Below are 20746 nucleotides of genomic sequence, written 5' to 3'. Positions count from 1 at the left end.
GCAGAGCGTTAAAATTGATATTTGAAATTGATCAGTGAGGTTCGATCGCTATTAAGAGGAATCGGGATCGGTTTAATTCCTGCTTGAGATCAGGAGGGGTCAGGTGAGAGGCAACTAGATCCATCTCTATTAAGACCCAGGGGTGGGTGAGATGTTATCTGAGCGAGGCGGTGGGTGGATGGGGGTGTTATGAGCGCGGGGAGGGGCCAGCCCATGTGGGTGGGGGCTGCAGGTTGGAGGGAGGCTAATTCCTTTGATCTGTGAGTCATGTCAGAGACCTCTGGAGGATGAATCAGTGAGCGGCAGGGTCATGTACAGTTACAACGCACACACCGAGGGAGGGTCACGTTCAGGTTCAGGGCTGGGGTGAGGGTGGGGGGGTTGGTTGGTGAGGTGTCCTACAGGGACCGTTTGTTTCCTGAGATCTCATGATGGATTCGGGCTGCAAAATCAATTAAAACGGACACCAGAACAGATGGAGGCGTGTCAGACAGATATAATATTCAAAAGGAAAAGTCACATCAAAGTCCTCTTTAACACTTATATATTTTTATATTTTTGTTGCATTGATACCAGGACTTTAATTAAATACCTTTAACATCATTTAATAAAATAAGGTATTTAATCACTGACAAAATATGGAATACTTTTATCAGCTAAATATTAATAAATGACAATAATTATTATAATAATTTTAAACATATACATCATATAATTTCTTTTTTCAGCTTTTTTAATTGATTTTTTTTTTTTTTTTTGTGGAATAGCCTCATCTAATTTTTAGACCTTGTATAGATTAAATTATAACGTTAACGTCAAAAAAAGTGATCTGATCAATACGAAAACTGTTTTTCTCTTTTTCTAAGACAAAGCCATGGAAACATGAAGTGCAAACAAAGCTGCAAAAACTCTTTTCTTTTTTTTTTTGCCCAAAACTTCACCTTACAGGTGTTGAAAAGGCGTTATGAACTATTATGACCCGTTCATAACGTCCGCCATCAGTCATCAGCGGAGGCCCCGCTTTAGCGTCCCGCCTGGCGATGAAATGTATTTCTAAATGTTTCTCTTGCAGGCCCGTTAAAAGCATCGCTCCGTTCATACAGGAAGTATATCATAAAAATGTAAACCTCTCTGCTTTCTTATTACCGCAAAGAAATGTGCACCAGTCTCAACTCGCTTTTGAATCATAATATCTCCTCCAACCTACCACATGATCCCCTTTCACTTCGTAATGCTGTGAATTGTGACTAAGGCACCTAATTACTCCTTTAATCAATCCAGTGATTAATTAACCCATCAGCTTTTGTGTTGTTAGTCTATCACCACGCTTACAGGGAGCCTCCTTCTTCAATATGCATGTTGGGGTTTTTTTTTTTTTCCTGCTAAAAAAAAGTGCATTTGAATAATGATGAATTAATTAACAGAATCTAATGGAGACTTAAAGTGGGTGGGATTTTCTTGCCACCCTCTCGCCGCCACACGTTTTCTTTCACATTTCTGCCCCCCTCCCTCGTCGTATTCCTCTCTTTTCTAAGCAGAGATGGCGTTCGGAGGTAGGTTCGCCCCTGATCCTATTGTAATGCTGAAGGAGCACCCGGTGGCTCACCAAGTCCTGAGGCAAGTCTGTCTTTTTCCACGTCGGGTGCCACAGTGAACGCCCCCCCCCCCCAGCAACAACCAACCACCAACCACCACCTCACTCCCTTTTTTTTTTTCTGCCCCCAGGACTTCACTCAAATGCCAGCGTTTCTGATTTAGAAATTCCGCAAAGCCCCCTTTTTTTCCCTTTTTTTCCTGTGTGTGGATGCTGAATGGGCCACATTATGTTTGAATGCAAAAGCAAAGCTAAGGCGGAACAGCGGAGACAATTAAGCCCAACCCCTCCCCACTACTGAAGACATAATACCCAAATCGAATTAATTTACAATTTTTTTTCTTCTTCCAATCATTCAACCAATCATGGAGGCATATTGCAGCCTTAAGAGGAAATCTCCTCATACACAGCGCTTCTTTATTTACTTTCCCTTTTATTACCTCAACTAGGGGGAGAAATCTGTGGCGCTCTGCAGGTCTGAACCGATTTCTATATTTGCATCCAAAAACCACAGTGTTAGCCTTTCTCCTCTCTCTTTCTTAGGCTATTTGCATAAGGAATCCCACCAGTACATGTTTATTTTTAGACTGCAGCTCAAGGACTTACATCACTAGAACTATGGGAATGACTTGGAAATAAGAGGCATGTTTTTTTTTTTTTGTGTGTGTTGAAGAGAGAGAGAGAGAGAAAGTGGAAGCATAATCACACGCTGTATCTTTATGCATGCAGATATATCTGGGTAGATTTAGGCCTTTTGTTTTCCGAGTTAAAGGGAGGCACAGTCGAGGAGCAGGTTGCGTATCTGCAGACTGCAGCACCATCTCTGGCACCAGATGCGTCGGCCCACATGCTCCTACCACACAGACACTCGTGCACTACCCTCTAAAAAGTGATCAAGGAACAGTAAAGAAGAGGAGAAAAGGGCCTGCTATTGTACAATAATCAGTTATGCTGTGCTCAGCATGAATGCATCAATCAAACATGAACGCACACTTTTTGTAATCCCTGAGCAAGCGTTACCCCCCCTCCCTTCCCCCTTAGCAAAGGCTCTCCAACTTTCAGGTGATGCTCCTGCTGCAGCTGTTTTTTTGCTTAACTTGACGGTGTTGCTAATGTGCTCATTAATGTTGCGCTGAGCTGATTATCATCTAAAGTAAATGAATGCAGGTTTTTAAAAAAAAATTTTTTTTTTAAATGCAGTGCAGGTGCTCTCCCTTCATCTGCATCCTGTCGCCTCTCTTTTGCATTTACATCCCGTCTCCTCTGCTCTCCTCCTCCTCCTCCAGCTCCTCACACAGGTCTGACCACAGCGGAGTACTACCACCAGATGGCTCTGCTGGCGGGCCACCGGAGCCCCTACACCGCCGACCTGCTCCCGTCTGTGGCCGCCACGGCCGGCGCCAGCAGCGCCGGCGCCCTGCACATGGAGTACCTGCAGGCCATGGACAGTAAGTCCGCACAAATGCTTCAGGAGTCAAGGAGATAAACTTCTTTGCCTATTCTTCAATTTTTTTTTTCTAAAGAATTATTGTGGAGACGTGTGATTTTCACCAGACATCAGGAACGCACCTTAACACATCTAGGTTACACGTTATTCTAAGGAAGTTGTTGAAATCAGGTTTAAACAACGGTTAAAAAGCGAAAAGTTACTCCGGAGCGTACCTGCGTGTGATAACATGGGTGGTCCTGGTGGGAATTCACACTTTAAACTCACCTTCGCACAAACACACCTAACTTGCTCTATAAATAGAAGAAGCTGCAGCTCAACCTGCGACTTCACTGCGACACAATTTAAATGAGCTGTTGTGGTAACGCGTTGGGCTCTGAAGTGAGTGCAGGAGACTTATGCTAATGAGTTATTTTAAAGTGTAAATAGGAAATTAAACGCACACTGAATCTCAGGAAGGTCGCGCCGCCTCACCCCCGCCTCCCTTTGATGAGAATGTATTTAGTCAGGCAGACGCGCTTTCATGGAAATCCGGGGTGAAGTTTCCCCCCCTATCCCTCTGAACAAACTAATTAAAACTAGCCCAAACTTGTGCGGGTATCAGGAAATTAATTGCTATTAAGTAGGAATTGGAATGTCCCACCATTCATCACGGGAGAAGTCCTTTTCTTCTGTGTCACTTTTTAAGATTAATAGAGTAAAACAAAACAATTAGGGCTAAATTTAAGCGGAGGATGCGATGCTCCTCGCTTTAAAAAAAACCCAACAACAACAACAACAACAAAAACCACCCATCTGTGATCATTGCTGGTAATAACTCATCATGTTTCAACAATGTGTGTGTGAGAAATTAACACTTAAATAGCTTTGTTGGATATGAGGAAAAAAAAACACACACACAGGAAGAAGGGGAGTCTATCCAGAGGCTTCTGCTGATGATCTGGGCTAGTGTGTTACTGCGGCTATTTTAGGCTATTTCACATCAGTGTAATTACCTTTAGTGAGAGTTGGGCTAATGAAACAATGGCTCTGTCCTGCCTGTTTCTGCTTTAATGGGCTCTGTCTGTGTTCAGTCTGCCTAATTAGAACCACAGCTCTCGTGAATCTCTTTATTAAAGTCTGTATTTGTGACTTTTATCAGCTTAAGGCCTTTTTTCTTATAAATAGGTTAACTTTTAGTTGCATTTTGCTCTCATCTCTAACATAAAAACAAGCGATCGATCAAGAAATAATCGTAATATTTAAAATCCATCACGAGTCGCCTCTTGACTGTCATTTTTATCCGCCCCCCCCGGTGACGGCGCCTATCTCAGGTGGCCCCAAGGCGTGTCGCTCAGGCTTCAACTTCCCGTTTGGAACACGGCTTTTATTTCCAACGCCGTCAGTCCGGATCGTCTAAACTCTCTCTGTCCGGGAGAATTAATGACGCGGAGCGTAAGCAGCCATCCCATCCATAAATCAAGAGGAAATTAGAGGGACAGTCCGGCTATGAGCCGGGACGCTCCTCTCTCCCTCTCCCCGCCCGGCCGATTTATCATTTGGGCGGTGCATTAATAAACACCGCTCCCATGAGGCTTTGCTGTGGTGGGATAGTGATGCTGCTTCTTGTTTGCCCCCCCACCCCCACCCCCACCCCCTCATCCCATCCCACCCCTCTACTAATTCAACAGCAGCAAATTAGGAGAATTCACTTCTGGTTGATTTAAGTCATTTAAAAGTGTCTCTGATTTCAGACGTAGATGATGGAAGGTGAATATTTTTGTCATGATCATGCGTGAAGCAGAAAAATCCGACGCGTCGTGGAGGGTCATGTGACCGACTACATTGTATTGAGCAAATATGTGCACTCAAGGATTCATAAAACATACATACATACATACAGTCACAATGTAAAAGGGGGCGTCGCTCTCCATACGGCTTCCCGCCATAGTGGGAACTCAGGCCTACGTATGCCAGAACAGCCTCCATTGAGACACACACACACACACACACACACACACACACACACACACACACACACACACACACACACACACACACACACACACACACACATTCACATCCCAACACTGATTACCATGTGAATGGAGCGCTCTGTAATCGTTGGATGTGTCAAACGAGAGACGGAGCATTTACGTTTGGGAGATGGATGGATTGTGGGGGACGTAAATATGGTGGTGGTGGTGGTGGGGTGGTGGGGGGTGGGTTATCGGGGCTGCGTAAGCTGGTTTTGTTCGCCTTTATAAAATAACTCAAAATGTTTTATTTCCAAGTCTTGAGTCACAAAGTCATTGTGTCAGTTCATACACAAAGCGCGACATCCCCTCAGCGTCACCCCCCCCCACACACACACACACACCCACCACCACCACTCCGTCTCCCTCTGTTTTTCCCTGTCTTGTTTGTGACATCTCCGTGTGAAAAGACAACAAAAGTCATGTTTTAATCTCCACCCGTGGCTCTTTGTATGCAGCGAGAGAGAATGCTTGTGCCGTTTCCGCCTTTTTACCTTTTCAAACCCCCGTTTTAGTATTTTCCAAATCAACACTGATTGCATTTGAATAACGAGTCAAATTGGACTTGATTAAATATTACCATACACCATACAGAGCATTTGGGCAACATAAAAGGCGTGTTTTCTCCCGGATGAAATGCAAGCAGTGCATCAAGTGACAGCCGAACACTCATTCAGACGAGCCTTTTGTCTGATGATTGACAAAGATGTCATCTGTCGGGGTTAGATTAGGTTAGAGTTGGGATGAAGTCGTGATCGAACGCTCCTTCAATCCGAAATATATTTCTCAGAATTCATCCGGTGCTTTTCTGTGAGTTTTTTTTTTTTTTAACATTTCCCCTCCCATCCTTGCAGGTTCTCGTTTCCCCAGCCCCCGGCTGCCATCGCGACCCAGCAGGAAGCGCCCCCTGCCGATCTCGCCGCTCTCTGAACACAGCTTCGACCTGCAGACGATGATACGTAACTCGCCCAACTCGCTCGTCACTATGCTGAACAACTCGCGCTCCAGCTCCTCCACCAGCGGCTCCTACGGTCACCTCTCAGCTGGAGCCATCAGGTAACTGTCCTGCATGAATAATTCCCCCTCTACTACTACTACTACTACTACTACTACTAATACTACTAATACTACTACCACTGCTAACATGATCTAATCCTGTCAGGGTGTCTTTCAGGAACTTTGATTGATGTTTCCTCATTCAGGGATGAAAGTGCGTCACCGATTAATCAAACGTCCCCCGGGAAAGGTATAGATCAGGGGTGTCAAACTCGTTTCCACCGAGGGCCACATCAGCATCACGGCTGTCCTCTAAAGGCCAGATGTAACTTATAAATGTAACTAAATGTAACTCAATGTAATGTGAAAAAATGTGTTTACGTGTTTCTCTATTATAACATAAATCCTTTTAATTTGTCAGGTTAATAAACCCTCAGAACTCCGTCAATCAAGGATCAAATTATCCAAGTGAATAAGAAAAATAAAGACATTAAGTTTGTTTTTTTGTCAAATTTGGACACATTTGGACAAAAAATTTATTTTTGGACACTGGCCTTTTTTTTCTCTCGAGGGCCACATTTGGCCCCAGGGCCTTGAGATAAACACATGTGGTGTAGATTATAATTCACCAATTGGGTTTGAGTTATGCTCTGTACAAACGGAAGGGGAGGGGTAATAAAAGTTTGTGAAGTGAATAATTGTGCGTGCGTGTGTGTGTGTGTGTGTGTGTGTGTGTCGTGGATGTCAAGCCCCCATGTGGGTGACGATCTCCCAGCCAGCCAGTCAGCACGCCTCCCCGGCGGCTCTTGTCAGTCATTCTGTACACCTCACGGAAGCGTCGCATACATCACACCCCCGGCAGCAGAGGCGAGCGAAGGAAGGGGGTGGGGGGGGGGAGAAGAGCGAGGGGGAGAGGGGGGGGGTAAAGGGAAAGATCCATCGCCCCACCCACGGTCATTGATCAGCAATCTGTGAAAAAAAAGAGGCTGATCAATCACGCCGCGCGCTCGGGCCACTGTCCCGGTGACAGGACCCAAATAGCCTGAGCCAACAGACTGATGAGTGATATGACAAGCAGGATGGGCCCCCAAATGCGTCTCGGCTCATTGATTTCCACTCGGCTCGTAATAAAATCAGCAGACGTATGGGTCGAGGCGAGAGCGAAGCGTCGGCGCTGTGAGGATGAATGGAGGCGACCGACACAGACCTGTGTTTATCCGGGGGTTCACCTGTGGTTAGACGGACCCCAGAGCAGGTTGAGCGGCTTCTGGGATTTTTTTTTTTTTTTTTTTCGTAGTACAAACAAAGTTAGCTGGGGGTTGATGGGGGGTGGGGGTAAATAAACTGATGCAGGAACGGGGGGGAATTAATTTAGATTTATTTACATGGCTATACGACACACTCCAGATTGTTTATCATCTGCATCATTTGCCCAGTGGAAGAATGACATCCTGCCTTACACACACCACATGATAATTCACTGTGTGTTAACAAGCTGAACATTCATTGGGGGGGGGCGGTTTCGCCGGCAGCCCTGTGGTTCTAGTATTACCACACCATCTCCTGTCAGATTGTCCTGAGGGAGGGGGAACCATCCAGAACAATCCATTTATTCCCCCATATTTGCGGCTGAAGTTGCGTTTTTAGTTTTAAGACTCTTTCTCACCTGATATAACCCCCCCCCCCCCCTCTCTCTCTGCTCACCTCCAGCCCGGCGTTGAGCTTCGCCTACCCTCCCACCCCGGTGGCTCTGCACGTGCACCAGCAGCTGATCGGCCGCCAGCCTGGCATCGTGGGCTCCGCCTTCGGCCACAGCCCGCCCCTCATCCACCCGTCGCCGGCCTTCGCCACCCAGCGGCCCGTGCCCGGCATCCCCCCCTCCGGCCTGAGCGCCAGCGAACGCTCGGCCATCTCCAGCGACTCCTCACAGGTGAGAGCGGCGGGCGGCGGTGCGATTCATCATTGCGTTGAAAAGACACGGCGTGCTAGCGTGCTACAGGCAGGACCCCCCCTCCACAAGCTCATCCCTTGAGAGTCTCCTGCCTACTTGTGTTGTCTCCTGTTTTTTCGACTGCCGAGCACCGGCCCAGAATGTCCCTGCAGCAAACAACAAGGGGCTTGTTAGCATAGGATCCCACCGCTGACTCCATTAATCACTAGAGAGGGAACAGGGATACGGGGGGGGGGGGTTATTGACACGGATGGATGGATCCAAAGGGGCTTTCCCTCTCCTTCCTCAACCTTTACTGTATGTGCGGGCCCACGTGTGATGTAAATATTCCGTCTTTATTACCCATGTTCACTTTTTTTCTCCCATTGTTTTGAGTTTGGTACAAACGAAACCTTATTCAACCTGAGACGCACCAAAATGACCCCCCCCCACACACACATTTTTTCCCTGAACAACCAAATACTGGTCAATGCGGGTCGATCCAATCAGAGCAGTGAGCGGTTTGTTGTTGTTATGGAGCTTATTTGTCGTCCTGATTATAAAGGAACGATAGATTGTCTTCTAACCGTCACATGTTTTGTTGTTTTTTTTAAAATGAAATGACATGTAAGGAATTTGTAATTAAATTGTGTGTGTATGTTCAGACCAAACCCACCAGTGAATCTGCGGTGAGCAGCACGGGAGACCCCATGCACCACAAACGCTCCAAAATGAAGCCGGACGAAGACTTGCCTAGTCCCGGCGCGTTGAGCGTGCAGGTGAGATGTGGAATATGTTCTGAGGTAATAGAGCAACCTACGGCAGGAGAAGGGGTTAGATACCCCAGCTGCTCACTCCTGTGACATAACAACCCCCACCCGAATGCAAAACAGCGCTGTACATTTCTAGTAAAAAATTTTTTTTTTTTTAAATCACCTTTTCTGACAGATTTGGATGCATTGTGGAGAAGAAGTTCTCCCGACCAGCCGCATTAGTTTTTGTTTTTTTGCGATTCGTTTTCATTGAAATCGCTATTCTGCTCCTCAGGACCACCCTGATGGGATGACGCTGGTGAAGGAGGAAGGGGACAAGGACGAAGGCAAACAGGAGCCGGAGGTGGTTTACGAGACAAACTGCCACTGGGAGAACTGCTGCCGCGAGTTCGACACGCAGGAGCAACTCGTGCAAGTGAGAAAGCGCTTAGACGGGCTCAAAAAAAACTTAACAAACAAAAAAAAATCATTCCTGTTGGTTTAATATGCTGTCACAGTTTGTCAGCTAAGCTAAATATTAACGACATTACCGCCGCGCCGCTGACACTATTGGCTCTGCGGTTTCTCTCGCGACCTCTGGACCTCTCATCCGGTTGATAGAGAAAGAACGATGAAAACACACCGACGTGACGCTCCAAACACGGAGGGGTGGGGTGGGGTGGGGGGGGAACACATCACCGCACATCTGATAGAAAGATCCTGGGCTCTCCGCAGCTGTCTGTTTGCCGTTCTTGACATGGCAATCCTCTGCCGCGGTGGTAACCCCTATCTATAATTGATATCCTCAGCGCGAAATGGGCTGCCTCCCATGTTTGAAGGGCTCGGGCTCAAAAGGTTGAGCTTCTTGACAACTTCTTGCCCCCTGTTTTCAGCTCAGGTGGTTGGAGAGGAAGGAATGGGGAAGGGTGGGGTGGGCGGGTGGAGAAGCTTGCTCACATCCTCCCCCCTGCTGTTGGTCGCACCAGGTGGCCGTCATGAGCAGAACCGCGTCCTCTCCGGTTCCTCCTCCGCACGCCGTCCAAACTTAAACCTCGGCGAGCGGCGCTTCTCATCAGATTGCCGTGTTACACCCCCCCCCCCTTATTAGTTTTCCCATTTCTCCCTTCCTGAATTGTTTTCCTACTCTTACTGATATTGCGTTTTATTTCTCATTTTCTCCTCGCATGCAGAAAACGTCTTTCCCTGCCCTCTAATTCAAGCAGAGCGGACGGGAAAATGCTCTTATCTCTTCTGCACCCCCACCCTCAGTAATAGGATAAGTACAGTATTTGGACCACAGTGGCTCCACACTGGGAGGGGGTGTAGGGATGCGGGGGGGGGATTTCCATATAACTAAACAATGGAGTCCCACCCCCCCTATTTTTGCTCTTCTCTTCTGAAATGGGTGAGGAAGCACGAAGAGGACAAATAGTTCCAACCCAACAAGTTTTGGATTTTTTTTTTGGGGATCCCTGCAACCGATCGTCATGAAATATGTGTTTTTTGCGGAAGAACAGCTGCACCGATTCAAAAATATCTGTTTTTTTCCTTTGTGGTTGGCCTAATTTTAGAATGAATCCCTCACACCACCCTCATCGCTTTTCCACCTTGTTCAAAAGCACATTTGTGAAGCTCTTCATGCGCTTTTTTTCTTTTAATTCTATTTTTTTTACACTCTCCTTCCACCGACGTGCTTTCACCGCCACGTGCATTCCTTTATCATCCGCGTTTTAAGCGCTCTCGGTGCAAGACGATAAGATAAATATCAGATCTATCCAATTTAGCTCACTTATCTGGCCCTCCCCAGTCAGCAAAAGCCAGGCGGGTGTCAATTTTAGTTTTGCCATATTTATTTGATTTCTTATACCTCTACCATCTCCCTCTTCCTCTCCGCTCAGCTCCACATTCTTTTGCTTTCCCCATGTTTGGGCATAAAACCACAGCCTCTCTTGTTCTCTCTTTCATTTTCTCCCCCCCCCCACCACCCCCCATTTTCCCCTTGGAGGGAGTACTTTTAAAGATAAGGCCTGGTGGCTTCTTTAATGTCTCTCTTGAAACGGCCCCTTTTTTCACACTGGGTTTTGTCACCCAGAGATGCCAACCCCACACTCCCATCATTCCCTAATATGGCCATCGCTGAACACATTTTTATTATTTTCTCATGGATCTATTACTGACACTCGGTCATGGGTTGGGGGTGGGGGTGGGGGAGCCATACATTCTTAGTTCCATTTTATAATAGTAAAAAAACAAGAAAAAATACTCCGCTGTGCAGCAAAGCACATCTGACTTGCGAGCGGAAAGATGTGTGAGGATGCTGCAGACGATTGGGGGGGGGTGGGGGGTCTGGTTGGAGTTGGTGGTCTGCATGCGTGTGTTCTCCCAAGTTCATCAGCCCCCCACACCCTCCCTCGCCCATCCACCAGGTCATCTACATAGGTGGCGCCGTAATGTTCCTGTTCTTCCGTGCGCAGCCTCCCCCAGTGTTAAAGCGAGATAAACACGCGTGTAGTGGAAACACCCCCCCCCCCAACCACCACCACCACCGTCACCTCCCTCCTCTGGCTGCTGGCGTTGGCTTTTAATTGGTAAAATGCAGATTTTTTTTGATCAGAAGACGGATTAGGGCCCCCCCTTATCTGTCAAGAGTATCTTACTCCAAGATGAAAAGACTGTTCTGAATTACACATGCCAATTCCAGCTCCCTGCCCCCCCCCCACTGCCAGCTTCGCTCGCTTCCTCTCATCCTCCCTCCTTCCCTCCCTTCTTTTCTCTTTTCGTGCTTATTTTTCTCCTTCTCTCTCCTCTCTCTCTCTCTTCGCACAAAAAGCACTTCAGCAATTGACATCACAAAAGAGCGTATGATTTATTAGGCGCTGCTTGATAAAGCTAAACGGTGTTGTGGGTCCCACAGCTTAGTGAAATTGCCTTGTAAACAGGCTCTCTTTTCATGCACGCCTGAATTCTAATGCATGAAGGCCGACGTCCCAGAGAGGGTTTTGATAACGAGACCTGGAGATGGATACTGGAGGATGAATGCTAGGGGGGCGGGGGGGGGAGAAAAAAACAGCAAAAGCAGCGAATGTAGAAACAAAATTTTAAATTGGAAAACTTACAACTTACAAAATCCGTATCTCTGCTTGTGTTTTGTGTTGTTTGTGTCTTGGATACCAGCAGGAATGGTCTGATCCTGCATACACCTGTTTGTGAGAGCGTGTGTGTGTGTGTGTGTGTGTGTGTGTGTGTGTGTGTGTGTGTGTGTGTGTGTGTGTGAACTCATACGTCACAGACGCCTTCAGTGTCCCCCGTGTCCGAGTCCCCGGCGCTCCTTGTCGCGCGACTCCACCCCACCCCCCACCCCCAAAATCCATCTTGGTGGCGTTTTTACAGTTGTTGGCCGATAAGCTGGCAGGGGGGGGGAAGATGAATAACCCCGCCGCGCCGCCGCTATCAGCACCTGTTTGTCGATTTAGCCGGCCAAACGGGGGCCTGTCTGCTCAGCATGGAGATTATTGATTCTATAAGAATTGCCATTAGATCACGCCATTAGGTTTTTCTCGGCAGCCCCCTCTCCTCCCTTCCCTCCCTTCTTCCCTGTCAGCTCAATGGCTCATGCATCACACCCATCAACGACCTCCTTCATTTGTACGAACGGGGGCGCGAGTGTGTGTGTGTGTGTGTGTGTGTGTGTTGTGCCAGCCACCCGTGCGATGCGCCGCCATGGCGCCCTCCTGTCGCTCTCAGAGCCAGGAGATATTGAACGCCGCTTGCAAACGCGGCCGATGGATTGCCACTGGGATTCCCTCTCGGGCGAGGAAGAAAAAGAGAAGACGAGTCAGGTCTTCTGACTGAGACGGGGGGGGGGGGGTGGTGGTGGGGGGAGAGATCAATCTTGGGGGAAACTTCACTAACGTCTGTGGTCATCCAGTCTCCAATCATTCTCCTTGGAATTAGTCTTGCTTTGTCACTTTGAAATTAAAAAAACGACAAGTGAGAGTAATGGAGGTCCGGCGCAGATATATTAGTGTCAATTTGAGTCTTTTCCTTCGCTCTCGCTCTCTGTGCGCCGCCGCTACGCTGACTCATTTGTCGATGCTCCTCCTGTAGGACTCACAAGTGAGGGTGTCGGTTGTTTAGTTTAGAAGAAGAGTCTCAGGGTCAAACTGTCGTGAAGAAAGATGGTGATAGGGCAGAGCGTGGTCGATGTCGGGGGGGGGGGGGTAGTAATCTGGCCGGGCCAGTAGGGGAAATGCGATGCCAGGAAAAATAGTAAAAGCAGCTTCGCGGCCAGAGATGTCCTCGGACATTTAATTTGCTTTGCTCCTGCATGATTTATGGTTCACTAATCGTGCGAGGAAGTAGTGAAAGAAAGTGTGTTCTCGCCAGGACGTTTAGAAACAGTCCAGTCAGGACTTATTTCCCCTTCCTTCTGTCTTGTCATCCATCCCCTCTTCATTCAGCCTCTCAGTCAAAGGACTCCGCTGCTCAAGAATGTAATAATACCGTTCTTTTGGCCAGGATATTGTGTCTGTCTCCTCGGCTTTAAATCGCTCCGGGACGAGGACTTCAGAGGCCACCACAGTGTTGACTTTGAAGGAGATCCAGATGTTGACTTCTTCCCCAGAGGGCTGACATTCCCACCCCCCCACCCCCCTCTCTTCATTCCTCCGTAACGGACACCCCTTACCCAGGTCTTACTAGACAGTTATTGACAAAAAAGAAGAACTATGAGGGAGAGAGGAGGATGGAACAAGAGAAAGGTGGGGCTCACACGTATAGAACATACAATACACAGCATGAGTTGTAAAGACCTCATGTTTTGTACGCCTCGCCTGAAACTCTCTGGCCCCCCATCTCCTCTCCTTCTGTCTCCTCTTCTTCTTAAGCCTCAGATTGGAAGTTGCCACGGCAGCACAACTGTCAGCACTTGTCGTGTTGGGGTGATGCGAAAAGCGACAGAGATTTTTATTTGAAAATCCCGTTAAGCTCGGACACTGAGACTCACAAGTCGGCCTTTTTTTTTTTTTTTTTTAACCGATAGTGCGAAGTGGAAAAAGACAGGAATTAAATCAGGAAAGTAGATTTCCTCAAGCCGAACAACAAATCTCTAAAGCAAAATTGTGTAAAAATACGATAAAGCGTCCATCGGGCCGCGGCTTTGACTAAAGCTGTGTCACCTTCTTTCGTAGCACATCAACAATGACCACATCCACGGGGAGAAGAAGGAGTTTGTGTGTCGGTGGGAGGAATGCTCTAGAGAGCAGAAGCCCTTCAAGGCGCAGTACATGCTGGTGGTCCACATGAGGAGGCACACCGGGGAAAAACCCCACAAGTGCACAGTAAGGCTACTCCCTTGTAGCTATTTCAGCTATTTCACCTCTAACCTGCCGACACGATATACAGGCTTCATGAGTGATTTCCTCTTTCTTTTTTCTTCGTGCAGTTTGAAGGCTGCGCCAAGGCTTACTCCCGTCTGGAAAACCTCAAGACTCACCTGCGTTCCCACACCGGAGAGAAACCGTACGTGTGCGAACACGAAGGCTGCAACAAGGCCTTCTCTAATGCCTCAGATCGAGCCAAACATCAGAATCGCACGCACTCCAACGAGGTACGGGCTGAAAACGACTTTCTGATTGTTCGGACGCGATGAAAAGAAACGTGTTTCTCACAGCTCGTCTTATTTTTTATTTTTTTTAAATTTTAGAAACCATATGTATGTAAAATCCCAGGCTGCACTAAACGGTACACGGATCCCAGCTCCTTACGGAAGCACGTGAAGACGGTGCACGGGCCGGAGGCGCATGTCACCAAGAAACAGCGTGGAGACTATCCACGCCCTCCGCCCCAACCTCGGGAACCCGGGGGTAACGGCCACGGGCGGTCACCGGGGCAACTGCCCCTAGGCGGGTACACGGACCAAAGGGAGTACAACCATGCTACCTCAAAACAGGATGAATGTCTGCAAGTCAAGTCCATCAAGACGGAGAAGCCCATGGTGAGACTTAATGTCGTGTTTTATTTTAATACTACTAACTACTATGTTAACATTCAAAGAGCTAACAGGCTAATATATAGCTTTCTATGTGATTTAACATTGAACTCAGAGCATGGACGATTAACAACCTCTTCTAATGAGTCAACTTTTTCCTTCTATCCAATGCTTCGGCATTTCCCTCCCCCGTCTTTCAAAGGACAGTGGGTAATCAGGTGAGATGGGCGTCCCGTCATGTGCAACATATACAATTTTCATTCTTTTTTTTAAATTATTTTTTTGCCAGTCCGACGTCTCCTCATCCCATCACAACTTCTGGATTTGACGCACCAGACTTGTTGGTTTTCTAGGTTTCCTTCATCCCTCCCATTGTCGAAAAAGCCGTCTTCCTCCATTCCATCTCATCTCATTTCAACACTTGGAAGAATGAGAATGATATTTACCAAAGGAAATACTTTTTCTTTTTTTGTTCTGAGCCCATGCCTTTTGGTCAAAACTGCGAGGATGCTAGATTCTGCCCCGGGCTGCATTGTGCAGCCAGATTCTTTCACACAATAAACGAGATGAAATCCCTCTAAACACTGTTGACACTTGATGCCAACGAAAGTAATTCCATTATCCCACAGAGCAACATAGTTCCTAGAATTCAGTAAACAACTTAATTAGACGAGAGCCGGTCTCACAAGAGGCCTTTATCCTCTGAAAACAACCCGAATTATTATTTTTTTGCGTCACAGGGAGAGGCATTAGTCATGCCCCAGTAACGTATAAAATATTCTTTGAAATGTTGTGTTTGGAGAAACAAAACTGCAATGATTTTGCAAGATGAACACATTAATATTAATGCTTCATAATGAGTCCTCCAGATGTTTGCATGGTCATACGAGGACATTTGAAGCTGAAACATACCCTGAAATAAACTTCACAATCATGAGATTGTCTTATTCCCCCCCCCCCCCTTAACTGTCTCCCCTGTCCCGGCCAGACGTCTCAGCCAAGCCCTGGCGGTCAGTCTACATGCGGCAGTGACCAGTCCCCCATCAGCTCCTATCCCAGCAGTGGAGTCCAGCTTGCTGTGAGCGCCGGACGCTCACCAGGGGAGGGGCTGGAGGAGAACGAGGAGAAAGATGAAAACGAAGAGGACGCGGACGAGGAGTGCGAGGGTGAGCCGGCCCCCATCATGGATTCCACCGTCTCCACGGCGACCACGGCTATGCTGACCCTGCAGGCGAGACGAAGCGTCGGCCGCCCCCTGCGTTGGATGGAGCACATCAAGATGGAAAGGCTGAAGCAGGTGAATGGAGCGCTGCCCAGGCTGGGGCCCCTGTCCCCTACGCCACCCATTAAAGGCTCCATGCTGCCCAGCATCCTGGGGAAGGGTAAGATTAACTTTTTATGCTCTGTTCTTGAATTTGAGGTCTCTGTTGGTTTTCCAGAGGGAATAACCCTCATAAATCCATAACAGCACCAATTTGAACTGTTTTTAGTTGCATTCAGGCAAAACAAATGCTTAAAATTTATTGTTCCGCTAGAAAATGGTATCAGCATCATATCAAGTCATGTATCATATCAGAGGAAATAGCATATAACAATGTTTCATGGCCAAATGCCAAACGTCTCTGCTTCACCTGACAACTTCCTTGTTCTTTCCATCAATGTACAAGTCTTATTCATTATTTTTTACCTGACCTTCTCCCCAGGATCCGGTCTGGGCAGACAGTGGGGGGTGTCTGCTCTTCAGCCACCTGCTCATCCTGAACCCGGCAGCACGGAGCTAGCACTGCTTAATTTGCTCCAGGACCGGCGCGACAGCAGCGGCAGCGCCACCAGTTCAGCTTACTTGAGCAGCAGCCGGCGCTCCTCGGGTATCTCCCCCTGCTTCTCCAGTCGACGCTCCAGTCAGGCGTCCCAGAATGAGGGTACGATGGCGGCGGTCACCCATCACCGCCGGATACACAACCTGAGCTCCACTGACTCTTACGATCCTATCTCCACTGACGCTTCCCGCCGGTCCAGCGAGGCGAGCCAGTACGGAGGTGGGACAGGAGGAGGAAGTGCTGGGATGCTCTCAGGTGGGGGCTATGGAAGCGTAGGGGGATTCAATATAGGAGGGGGAGGGGGGTCACGGGGGATGCTCAATTTAACCCCAGCGCAGCACTATCACCTGAAGGCCAAGTATGCAGCAGCGACTGGCGGTCCGCCTCCCACGCCTCTACCCAACATGGAGCTCATGAGCTTGAAGACACGCATGGCCATGATGGACGATGGTGCCAACAACCACTCTCTGCCCCCTCTAGTTAGGCCACATCGCTGCAACGATGGCACCAACAGTTATACCACTGGGTACATGGGACATTCAGGTTACAGGAGGAGGGTCCTCTATCCTGGTGAGGGGCCACTGAATGGGAATCGGAGGGCCAGTGACCCGGTGCGAATGCATGCGCCTGACATTTGCAGTCTGCCCCCAGTGCAACGCTTCAACAGCCTTAACAACCTCCATCCTCTTCCGCCTCTGTCTCATCACTCTACACCCGAGACTCATAACTTAAGCCTGCAGAATTTCACACGCTCGGAGGGCAACTTGCAGAGAGGCTCGCAGCACTCGCCATACAACCCCAGCATTGCAGAACAGGCAGCCTTAGAAGCTCTGGCCATGGAGGACGATGGAGAGGCTGACCTGTTGCTTGGAGATGATGATATGCTACCAGATGACGTGGTACAGTATCTCCACTCCCAGGCTCAGGTGGATAATGGCTCCTACTTGCAAATCGAAGACCAAGCAGCTCCTAACCAAAGGGACGACTCCCAACCATCTGTGGAGGAGTTGGGGCAAATCCAGACTCCAGGATTGAATATGGCCTTCTCTGGGTCCCACACTCTCCACCAGGACCACCACCACCACCAGATAGCAAAGAGGAAGAGCCCAAGTAAGCTTCCTATCCAGTGGAATGAAGTGACCTCCGGGAGTGCTGATAGGTCTCCGCAGAGGGAGGAGAACCACCAGACGCAGTGTGGAAGGTGGTCAGGTTCAGAACCTTTTGGCAGGTTTGGAAACATGGTAATTCAGCAGCAAGTACCTCTTGATTACCAGAGCAGCTGTTGCCAGGGTAATCCAGCACAAAATGCTTTCTATGTCAACCCTACGGTGAAACTAGAATCATCACCAAACTCCTGCATGGAGATCAGAGGTACCGGACACAACTCTTCTAACAACTTTGGAAGGCCTAGCTTTTCGCAGATCGTCGATGTGCCTCACCCGCAGGGTTTCAAACAGCAAGCCTCCAGTGGACCTCAGAAACAGAGCCATTTCCAGCCAAACAACAATAGCAATACCTCTTGGCAGGCTGGGAACAACTTAGGTCTGACCAGGGTCTCCGTGGACAACCTCTCCAGCCTCTCCCAGGGAAATGCTCCTTGTCACAATCGGCAGGTCAATGCCCCTCGTTCACCAATTAACAATTATAGGAACTTGGTCAAAATCCAGCAGTACCTCAATAATGAGAACTCTGGTCAACTACAGGATTGCCCCAACCAGGAGCCACAACTGCAGACAGGTGGGGACCACTGTTCCCTTGCACATGGAGTTTCTGGGCTGAAACTGGAGGCCCCAGACCACGGGTACTTGGAGCAGGGCTTGGGTGACTGCCTCCCATATGAACCAGTTGATTGCAAGACTTCGTCATTTCCTGTTCTGGAAGACCAGTGTTTACTGAACTCCATGGCTGAGACTGGGGGTCAAGATGATGGCAACACCAACTCAGTTCTGTCCCCCGGCGCAGACCAAGTCACTAGCACAGTGGACGGCAATGTGCCTGTCGCACTAGACGAGGGGGTAACTCTGAGCTTCGGCACCATGCTGGAGGACGGTTTTGACCAGGGTAGCCTCGTCTCCGGGGTGCTGAGCCCGTCCATCTTCCAAGGTCTGTCCAGGACGTCATCGCGCCTGACCACCCCTCGAACATCCGCGGCCTTCCACAGCATGGCCCCCGGACTAAACAACATGGCGATCGGAGACATGAGTTCTCTCCTCACCACACTTGCTGAGGAGAACAAGTTCCTGGCTATAATGCAGTAGCTGCTCTCTCTCTCTCAGCTTTCTCCTCTGTCAGGAAAAAAATGGAACAAAGGAAGAGGAACAACTGGTGTATGTGAAGATTAAGACCAAAGTGGCAATTTCAAGAACTTTACTATGTACTTAAAGTGTTGCGGAAAAGGCTGTCGCCAAACTCGTTTATTTTGTACAAATATTACCCCATGCGGAAATGGGGGTATGTCAAAATTATGTATAGATAAATAGTTATATTCCTTTTGCGGAATGTAGGCTATTTTTGGAAGCTCTTCTCTTTGTATGACTTTGTGACGGTGAGCACTCACTTGTTTAAACCAGTATTCCGTGTATTGTCACTGATTTTTCTCTGTACATGATGATGGAGAAAAAAAAATGCATGTTTTCAAAGTTAGACATTAACACTGTCTATGGAAGTAACGAACTAGCACATGTACCTTTCGGATCACACAGGTACAGAGCTGCTAGATCCACTTTTAATTGCAGCAGGTCAGACATGGGTCATTAAGTGACCCTGGTTATATCTTTATATATCATAGGTTTAAATCAGTGGCGTTGTCTTTTAAAAAAAACAAAACTATTACTTTTGTGAAACTGTTAACAGTTCCGTGCTTCTACCGAGTTTTACAACTTCTACAAAAAACCCCTGACACATCCACGTTTCCGAGGCACTGTGGATTATCATCGACTTGATGTCTAAACAGCTCGATTTAGTTAGTCCAGTAAGGTACTCACATGTGTATATAACAGTGTTTTTTATATTCTGTTTGTGGTAATCTCGATTATTGACGTTGGATTGCACGGTTGCTTCGAGCTGACACGAACGCGGACATTTTCTCATCGATGATCGACGGTCCCATCTGGGGCCTTTCTGTATGCTCACACCAATCGATACGAGTACGTCTTAAAGACCAACAGCGGTCCGCAGCACATGAACTCCCCTGTCGTGATGATAAATGCTGTAAAGTGATGTGTTTTATTTCATAGGAAATCATCTGTATTGGTTTCTCCAAAGCTCTTAAATTTCAGAATGTGTACTGCCATCAAGTATTGCAGTGACTTTGTCAACAGTGTTGGTGTTGCCTTGGGTTTTGTGCGACTGAACACATAATATTGAGTAGTTAAACATGTCATTCGGTGTCAAAGCGATGAGGTACAAATTGTTTTGTTGTTCTTTGGTACTTTTATTTTTTGTAGCTGTGCATTGATAGTTTTTTATTTGAAAAAGTAGAAATCATTTCCTTTTGAAGGAGGGAAATTCCATTGAGGTTTGTGCCTTATAAGTATCTGCCTGTCGGTAAAGAGAACGATCACTGCCAATCTTCCATTGTGAATTATGAAAAGAAAGAAAAAACATAAAAGATTAACATTTAAAGTGTATTGTGAGACCTGAGGAAAAAAAAGATGAAAAGTGACAGAACATTTATATAAGAAAAGTATGAATTCCAGAAAAGTTCAGATTTGCGAAATGCATTCTACTTTTCTTCGGTTTTGTTTAGCTTTTCGAGTTTTCACATTTATTGTGCTCTTTTATATATAATGTGTAAATACAATACTCTTTCTGTAGGTTTAGCAGAGGAGATGGGGAGTATCCTGGGGCCAATAAAGAATTGACTTTGAAAGCAGGGATTACCGGGCCCTGGGTGCAGGCCAGTCAGATCTGGCTCAGAGCGGAGCTTCAAGGGGCCAGCACTGCCCCCTCCGCCAGAAGAGCCACTTTGCTCTTTTATAACGGACTACAAATGTTTGTATGGTTTTAATAAAAATGGAAATTATATTTTAAGTCTCTTCTTTCTTTTTTTTAACACCGGGTTTGATAACATATGAAACATGTTACTATCAATCTGAATAAACTACAGGACGCCATTCAACTTTAACAGCAACAAGACAATAAATGTATGGCCTGATTCTACTTAGGAGGAATTATTCCCTCCTCTGATCGGAAAGAGATCAT

General features: G+C 47.5%; 1 protein-coding gene across 2 annotated transcripts in view; it reads left to right on the top strand.

Annotated features, from left to right (window-relative positions):
* The window catches only part of gli3 (GLI family zinc finger 3), an 80840-nt gene extending 60271 nt beyond the window's left edge, over positions 1-20569 (top strand). The window contains exons 6-16 of one of the 2 annotated variants that reach the window (XM_068343917.1): positions 2881-3042; positions 5911-6112; positions 7763-7982; positions 8648-8761; positions 9030-9170; positions 13924-14073; positions 14178-14342; positions 14439-14729; positions 15712-16105; positions 16427-16798; positions 20360-20569. In XM_068343917.1, the coding sequence (XP_068200018.1) occupies positions 2881-3042; positions 5911-6112; positions 7763-7982; positions 8648-8761; positions 9030-9170; positions 13924-14073; positions 14178-14342; positions 14439-14729; positions 15712-16105; positions 16427-16798; positions 20360-20406 (2258 nt within the window). In that variant the 3' untranslated portion in view covers positions 20407-20569. Of the gene's footprint in view, positions 1-2880; positions 3043-5910; positions 6113-7762; positions 7983-8647; positions 8762-9029; positions 9171-13923; positions 14074-14177; positions 14343-14438; positions 14730-15711; positions 16106-16426 lie in introns of both variants that reach the window. The other variant, XM_068343916.1, reaches the window with a different exon arrangement.
* Positions 20570-20746: the final 177 nt, after the last annotated feature.

This window comes from Antennarius striatus, chromosome 20 (genome assembly GCF_040054535.1).
Source record: "Antennarius striatus isolate MH-2024 chromosome 20, ASM4005453v1, whole genome shotgun sequence".
Classification (NCBI taxonomy): Eukaryota; Metazoa; Chordata; class Actinopteri; order Lophiiformes; family Antennariidae; genus Antennarius; species Antennarius striatus.
The sequence above is the reverse complement of the archived record's forward strand: the minus strand, read 5'-3'. Positions and strand labels throughout refer to the sequence as shown.